The sequence below is a fragment of the Hibiscus syriacus genome, unplaced genomic scaffold (assembly GCF_006381635.1).
Source record: "Hibiscus syriacus cultivar Baekdansim isolate YM2019G1 unplaced genomic scaffold, ASM638163v2 tig00113725_pilon, whole genome shotgun sequence".
Taxonomy (NCBI): domain Eukaryota; kingdom Viridiplantae; phylum Streptophyta; class Magnoliopsida; order Malvales; family Malvaceae; genus Hibiscus; species Hibiscus syriacus.
In genome coordinates this window covers 5104240-5113034 of record NW_024063471.1, presented here as the reverse complement: position 1 = coordinate 5113034, position 8795 = coordinate 5104240, and the positions used below count along the sequence as shown (strand labels likewise).

Below are 8795 nucleotides of genomic sequence, written 5' to 3'. Positions count from 1 at the left end.
AAACATTTCAATAAAAACCATTTATCTTCCTTATTTTCCCCGCCAAGTAAAAATTTGTGCTCAGGCGAAAACTGGTTACGACAGTATGCTTTTAAACTTCAATATTTGCGAATAATTTAGCTCGACGAACCTTAGTTTAGCTGTCATTTTGGATGCAAAATTTAATCGCATCAGTTATTTAAGTAGTAGTATCTTTTTTTACTTCGGGTCATATTTCCCCTCCTTTTCAAAGTTCAGAAAAGAAAAAGAAAAGGTAACACTCTAAATGAGATCGGATTCTTTTTATCTACTATGAATTGTGATCAACTTCGATTTGGTTTACTTGTACATATGAAATTTTGATTTTGTTTTAATTGCACCTATGAAACTTTGATTTTGATAGAAATACAAATAACTTTAAATAGATTTATTTGTATATAAAATGAGTCAACGTAAAATGCTATTATGCAAGTAATGGTATTAGTGGTATGCCAGATTGAATCAAAATCCCATATTATATTACACATTGAATTATCACCGAAAAAGCATTTCTCCTTTCTATGATAGTTAAAAAATTGCTTTAAATTTTCTAGGGAAAAAAGATTATCCATTTTCATGATGTTCTTTTTTCCTTATGCGTGCAGACAACATCAAGGCGCCTTGCAAAGAGGAAGGTGGAGAAATTCCAGAAGAACATAACAAAGAGAGGAGCTGTGCCTGAAACGTCCACAAAGAAAGGGAATGATTATCCTGTAGGTTCTATACTGCTTGGGTTCTTCGTGTTCGTTGTCATCGGATCATGTAAGATAATCAGCAGCTAATCCTTTCACGATCATATTTCCCTTAGATATCCACAGTGACTTTTTGAAATAGCAAATGCAATGCACGAGCTTTTTCTTAATATGTTCAACATGCCATTGATAATACATATAGAAGTGCATGGTGCTGTGTCTGTGCTTATGCCTGCTAGTGCTTGCTTCTTTAGTAAATAAATTTATTTATGCAATGTTTAGGGCCAGGTAAGAAGTATGAAAAGGGAAAGAAAAGTCAAGTATGGAGAAAATAGAACCTATACTTTTTCTTATTTTAAAGTTATGTTCCTTGGTTGCAATCTTCACAGGGAATTGCTTAAAACTCCTATAGCTACAATTTAGAATCTAGCAATAGCGTCCCACCAGGTATATTTGTTTGGTTTCGAGTCGGACAGCGCGGATTCTTAAATGTCATATCTTTATTTATGTGTCGGATACGAGTGAACAATACATATACTTCAAGAAAAATGAAACGTCGAAATAATATACATTTTTACTGGTTTTTTCCCATTCTTTATAACAGCTCTCTTCCAGATTATCAGGACAGCTACCAGCGGAGGCTTTGCATAAGCTTGCATAACCAATTTTAAGAAATTGCAGAGGTTATTTGTCTTTCCATGTTTTTTTTAATTAGTTTTGTAGGAAACTGATGAAACATTTACCACATTTGATATAACTCATGTTATGAAGTATTCAGAATTTGAATAAAATCTTTCTGTTTCATTGTTATATTTTATATATGCTATTTTTTTTATGTTTCATTTCTGAATAAGGGCTCCTAATTTTAAACAAAACACCAATAGAATCGTTAAAAAAAAGGCTAAAACAAAAGAAATATGAATAATACAATTTTAGAACATATAAACCAAGCTTCTATTTTGTGTGTAGCTATTTGTCTGAATTAAGTGACAGAGTCTTAGTTTGAGTATGTTCAAGCTCATATATCTCTAATTTAAGAGTTTAGAATTCTAACTAATTTAAATCTCGAAAATAAATTTGGTATAAAAGTGGACTAACATTTTCTTAATCAATTGATAAAGTACATATATTGTAAAAGTAACTGTATAGATTCGTATTTGAGTCGACCTTTGTTATAGAATCTTGTTTGCCAAGTATATGAGCTCAAATAAAAAAATCCATATTTTATATATTAAAAAAACAACGAACAAACTGATATATACATAATGAATTTCTCGATAACTCGAATTTTATGTACAAAAGGTAATAATGTGGATAAAAAAATATTGAAGTAATGTAAAAAAAGTAGACAAGTTAATATTTTTTTTTAAAAATGAGTACAAATGTGAAAAAAATATAATGATAAATAAAGAAACCGAAAGGCGCCTTCTTCCCGTGCTCTTCACCCATGAAAAGCAGTGTGCCATCGCGTCTCATTACCCATGCAGCAACTGTAGCCTACAAGAGAGTTTCTCTCAATTATTAGATTCTCAAGTGGATTTAATCCATTGGTTTATTCCTCTTGTCTGAAGGATATAACAAATTAGGAATTCCAATTTTTTGATTAAATAATTCGTTAAATCCAATGAATTGGATCGACTATGTTCAATTAGGTGATCCAAAGCTAGCCTTTTAACGAATTAGGTAACTATATAAGACTGCACCAATGTGAGTAGTCTGTTAGCTGTATTAAACAAGAGAGAAAATAGAAATCAACATCCTCATTCTTTCAAAGCCTATATTACAATGTATATTTTTTGGCTAATCTACTGAGCTCATATACAATGACATTAAATGGTAAAATACCAACCTTTATAAACTGATGAAAACCATCTTTCTAAAGACCAATATACCCAGACTTGCTCTAATACATAACGCTAACATTCTCCCTGTTGATAAGTAGTAGCAGCTTCAGTAGGAGAAAACACTCATAGCTTCTGTCACAATTGAGTAAATGGACATGTGGGTAGAGATTTAGTCAAAGTGTCAGCAAATTGCTTTTTTTGTTGTTGGAATATAGTTAACTTGCAGTTGATTGTTCAAAACTGTCTCGTAGAAAATGAAGATTATGTTCAATATGTTTGGTTTTGGCATGAAGATAAAGTTCGAATAATGCATTTTCCAAAGTCATTTACATATCATATAGTAGATAATTGAATCGATGATAAATACATGAAGAATACAAGTCAGAATCAAGTAATTTAAGATGAAAATTGAAGTCAATAAATCAAAGTCAAAGTCAAGAGTTAGAGTTATAGTCAATGGTCGAATTCGAGTTAACCGGTATAGGTCAAACAAGTCTGTTAGATAAGTCGGTCAACATGACAATCTGGATCAGATAACAAGTCGGATCAAATCGAAAAATGGGTTGAGTAACGGATCAGATCGAGTACAGATTGATCCGATTTCAGCTAGCTTCCACTTGTTTGGGGCTTTGTGCTCAACTTTAGACTTGGGTCTCAGACAGGTCTGAGCAGGTAGGACCGAAAAAAGCTACGAACTTGGATAACTATTTGGACAACAAGCCACCTAGATGGGCCACAGAAATAGGACTGATAACTTTCGAGCTTGACATCATACTAGGCTAGGGTTTATAATTCAAGGATGATGGTTAGGGTTTGAGGAGTCGCTAGTGGCATGACATGTCTATGAGGGCTGTGGTGGGTATGGCAATTTGAATGTTTTAAGAAGAGAAAGAATCCATAAAGAATAAGAAAAGTAGAAGCGGGGAGAGGAGTCGGGGCACTTACCATGTTTGGCAACAGTGGTAGAGGAGCTCTCGATACTTTGGAAAAATGAGAACATAGGTTCACTTTCGATCTTCTCTAGTACAAGACAACGTATGGAGGTGATAACGAATACGATATGCTTAGAACGACGATCAAAATAGGTCGACTGATGACATAAACGATGGTCGAAAATAGGGTGACGAGTACTTCAAGAGAGAATACGACGACAAAGACTTACAATTAGGAAAAGAATGGTCTCTTTTGGGGAAATGTTGGTATATATACCAACCAGATCCTGCGATAATGATCAAGTATACAATTGATATGTAATTTGTGTAAGTATACACGTCAAACGAATAATAAAATAAATGATATCGTCTTCGTGTGTATCTGATAAATATAAACTGTCAAGTTAGTATAACTATTTTTAAAATATATAATGGCAAATGAATTATAAATAGTGAGAATGCTACGGGAAATTGAGAGATGATAATGATTAAAATATGTGTAACAAAATGATTAAATAGAACAAGATTACAAAAGCGAAATCACAACGTAAATGGGGGTGAGAAATTCTGATTTTGATTGGAGTAGTTGAGATTACTATAGAATCAACATTTAATAACAAATAATGCCATAAAAAAGTTGTGATTAATCTACTGCTCCATGGGGTTCTAAGGTAGTCTGCTTCGGTCGATAGCAATACCTTAGGTTACCTCCCCTAAAGGTACTATATGTCTGTAGGCTTTGAGATCAACTACAATTAATAATTCCAACCTTTTATTCATTTGAGGCAAGGCTTTATGTCTAGAGATTGCTAAAAACATTTGATTAAACATTCACTCATATTATCTAACTTCGATTCAGTTAATTTAACCCTGTCAAAAGTATATTATTTTAATAACCTACCACATTTTTATCAATATATAACATGCATATAAACATGACAAACCATTGAATAGTACATTAAGATAAACTAAAGTTATGTGTTAAACATTAATTGAAATAAAAGTGTCATCAAAGTAATCCTAAGCCTAAGAGATTTAGCTCATGATTGGGCAAGACATCATCAAGTTGAAGGAAAAGAAGGGAGATATTCTGGTTAATTAGCATTCGTCTCTCCAGCTTTTAACACATACCACACAATTACCTCTACCTGCAAGGTGAAGGAAAATATAAACATATGACTCACTACTTCCACCATATGTGACATTATTCAGATTGACATCATTTAGAAAAGGACATCACAAACTTTTAACTAATAAATTAATATATAACTTCAACAAAATTTTAAAAATATTTAAAAAATAAAATTCTTTCTTAATATTCCAATACAATCAATGTGATACGATTAAAGATAAAACAAGAAAGATATAAATAGAGAAGCATAAAATCATAGTTACATCTGACTTACTACTCCTAAATAAGTTTTAGGGTAAACTACACAAATAGTTATCAATGTTTGAGTAAACTTTCATTTTTCTCATTGAAGTTTTAAATTAATATATCGGTCACTAATGTTATCTATTTATAACAAAATTGTCACCCGTTGTTAACAGTTGTTACTGGAATAACAAAATACTGATGGGGCACGAAATAGATATTAATTATCTTAACCTTTGTTAATGCTCTTCGAGTGAAAGACCTCTCTATACAAATACAAATGGTCAAATAACATTTTTACCTTTTCTTTGCCATGCCCTTTTTCACTTTCTTTTCATAACCTAAACTCCCAGCTGCTTCATTTTCTATCTTTTGAATTTCATCACCAATTCACTACCATCATCATCAAGAAGCAAGGTTTTTATGAAACTGAATGAACCAAGCAATGGAAGAAATAGGACAACAACGTGACAACAAGAAATGGAATATCAAAACTAGAGTTTTTGAGGGTTTGATAATGTTGGAAGACTGAACGTGTGCATGGCATGCATGGTGCAGGTTCAAGCAGGCTTATGCTCTATAGGATGTGTTGCGCTGTAGATGAGCAAAACCTAGGGTTGTTAGGTTCTTAGTCAGTACGGTTATCACTATTGGATCTAACAGTTTGTTACGTGCTTCTTTATTCAGCAACTGTTTGCTATATAAGCAATGTAACTCAGCAAGTTTAATGCATGAAATGAAGATATAGTTGCTTTCTTATTTCTCAGTTTCTTAATATGGTATCTTTCACTAAGGGTCGTGGGGTTTCTGTGTTCTTGTTGCCTCTTCCTTGAGTCTTCACTGATCTCCATGTTTACAAATAAAAAGGTCAACGTTGTTTTGGATGAGATAAACTTCCTTCTTTGAAAGCAGCAGATCCTGCTTATGGTGCGTAATCATCGTCTGGAGTGGCTTCTCAATGGTACTATGTCGGTTCCACTTGAATTCGTTGTTGATGCTGATGGTGCATCTGTTGTTAATGAGGCATTTGAAGATTTTATGGCACAAGACAATGCTCTTAACTCGTGGCTTCTATCTACGACCTCTCTTGCCTCAGTTTGTTGGTGTTGAGTCTGCTGCGGCTGTCTGGAGCACTATTATTCAGTTCTTTGCAATCAAATCCATGACAACGGTGATGAATCTGCACTATAAGCTACAATCACTGAGGAAAGGTTATGATTTGATGCGGGTGTACCTCACTCGTATTAAGGAGGTTTATGATGCTCTTGCATCGTGTGGTAGCCTGGTTTTACAAGTGGAGCATGTTGTTAGTATCTTGAAAGGATTGCCAAGAGAGTATCAATCCTATATGGAAGTGATAACGTCGAGCCCATATACACTTCCACTCGATCAGATCTACTCCATGCTAATTGATGCGAAGACACAACTGGCTGGTTTTGACTCACAACTTGAGAATTTTTCCATGAGTGCTAATGTAGCTCAAGGATAAGTGCACATCAGATCTGCTGGATCTGGAAATCCTCGTGAATCCAAATAGTAGCATCCTCATTCAATGCATGGTGACGATCTGGTGGCAGAGGTCGAGCACGACTTCAATGTCAGTTACGTGGTAAGATTGGTCACTCGGTTGATAGATGTTGGTACCATTTTGACCATGATTTTGCAGGGTCCTTTCCACTAAAGCTCGCTCACAGTACAAGGATGAGTCGAACAGTGCTAACTATGTTAGCCTTGATAGTCTTGGTTGTGTGTGTTGTTCCAGTAAGAATGGTGTTGGCTCTATGTCTACACATGCTAGTGGTGTAACTTCATCAAACTTGAACTCATCTTGTGCTCAGTGGGTTGTTGACTCAGGTACTACGCATCATGTCACTCATGATGCCTCTCATATAGCTCACCCAACTGATCTCGACGGTCCAGGAAATCTCTTGGTTGGAAATAAATTTTCAATTAATGTGAAGTCGGTTGGTCAATCTATCTTAAGCTCATATTCTCAAGCTTTGCTACTTACTGATTTGTTGCATGTGCCTAAAATCACTAAACATCTTCTCTTGGTGTCAAAGCTTGCTAGGGGTAATCACATTTTTTTAATTTCATGTTGATAGTTGTAGTGTTCGAAATGAAGTGACGGACAAAGTTCTACTTTGAGGAAACAGAAAGGAGGCCTTTATACCTTTACTTTTGATAGTAGACTGAATACTTGTAATAATGCAGATGTTTATTTATAACTCCATAAAAAAGACTTAATTTCTAGTCTTTTTGATTAAGTTATTGCTCGTCTAAACAACGTATGCACAACATATTGTTGCATTTAGTTGCATTTAGGTTATATTTGTTTGTGGTGGATAAGTGTTGTTTAGGCAACATTTATTTGGTTTGACTGATGCTGCCGAGGAGAAAGGGCTTGTGTTGATTGTGTATGTGTAGGAAATTAACTAATAAAGAACATTTCAGTCGCGACAAAGTATTTTGCAAGGGCCAGTGGAATAGAGAAGATAAAGACATTGAGGAGCAGATTTATCTCGCCAAGGCAAGGTTTATCTTGCAAGTCTGAAGCGGATATGACGAATTGCCTATGACACATGCCAGCTGTATGACTACCCTCACATTCAAGCAAGCCCTCAAGATTCTAACAACAACCAACCACCTTTCCTTTTTTAGTCTGGACAAGAAAATAATGGGTATTTAGGGAATATTCACTTACGCGAAACCCTAGGAGATTTCCCTTTATAAATACCTAGCCACTATAACCAAAAAAAAAAGAGGCAAGGAAGTAAGAAGAGTTGTAACATCCTCTATACCGAGTTAGTGACTAAATTGTGGGATTTTAAAATTCAGTGACCAAAGTAGATAAATTGAAAATTTGAAGGACTTAATGGAAATATTTCATGTAGGATAGATTAGCAAATAAGGAGAAGTTAAGAGTGCAAATGAGTCTTTTAACAAGGAAGATAATTAAATATTATGTTAGGATATTTTAATACCACGTAGTGCATGTGTGTGGGAAACAGTTTTCAGACTTCTCTTCTTCTCCACCGTGAAGCCCTTAAGCAAATGTGAGTTGGTTTTCTTTTGGTTAATTCTTAAGAGTCAAGAATGGTTTTGATTAATGAAGCTTTAGGAAAGATAATGGGGGATAAAAATGGACTTAGAAACTCAAAGAGTTTTGAGTTATGGATGATTTTAGATATGGAGCATTTAAGTGAAAATTTGAATAAGAGGTTTAAATGAAATTGGAGGTTGAATTTGACTTGTCATCTATGAGAATAAGAAGTAATTAGTGTTAGAATTAAGTTTGGATGACATGAAAAGTGTGGTCAGATTCTTAGCTTTAATCATTTAGATGAGATATGGGATATTATAAGTTGTTAGAATGATAGAAGTTAGTTAAAATGGTTATTGTTAAGTTTAAGGGTATGAAAGGAGTTATATATGATGAAATTAAGTAAATTGTTGGTAAATTTTGGGAGAAAATTGTCTGTTCTGGGCAGGGTGTATCGGTACACTATGAATAGGTACCGATACACTAAGACCAAATTTTGAAGAACAACTTCATAGTGTATCGATAAATTCAGGGTGTATCAATACCCGTGTATCGATACACACAGGCAGACATCGATACATGAAAATTGCGTAGCTATTTTGGGTACCGATACACTCATAGTGTAATGATACCCCCTAAAGGAAAAAGTGAATATTGGTCCATTAAATTTTTTTAAGCTATTAGTATCAAATTAAAAGGTGTAGGTATCTGATAATTCCCTTAAAATTTTTATTTATGTAGATATTGAGCCTGAAGCAATTCTGGAACATTTGAGAAGTAAGAACGATTGAGGTAAAATCAAAGAGATCTAGGTGAATGTATATGCATAGCATGATTATAATAGTATATTACAACTTTAGACTTGTAATAAGTCTAAATTCAATACCCCGA

The 8795-nt window shown here is 34.1% G+C and overlaps 1 protein-coding gene across 1 annotated transcript; it reads left to right on the top strand.

Moving 5' to 3' along the window:
• Positions 1 to 453: 453 nt before the first annotated feature.
• On the top strand, positions 454 to 1367 carry LOC120187632 (stress-associated endoplasmic reticulum protein 2-like). Its single transcript, XM_039191311.1, has 3 exons — positions 454 to 465; positions 573 to 780; positions 1315 to 1367. The coding sequence occupies exons 1-3, from the start codon at positions 454 to 456 to the stop codon at positions 1359 to 1361; spliced, it is 267 nt and encodes an 88-aa protein (XP_039047242.1). The 3' UTR covers positions 1362 to 1367.
• Positions 1368 to 8795: the final 7428 nt, after the last annotated feature.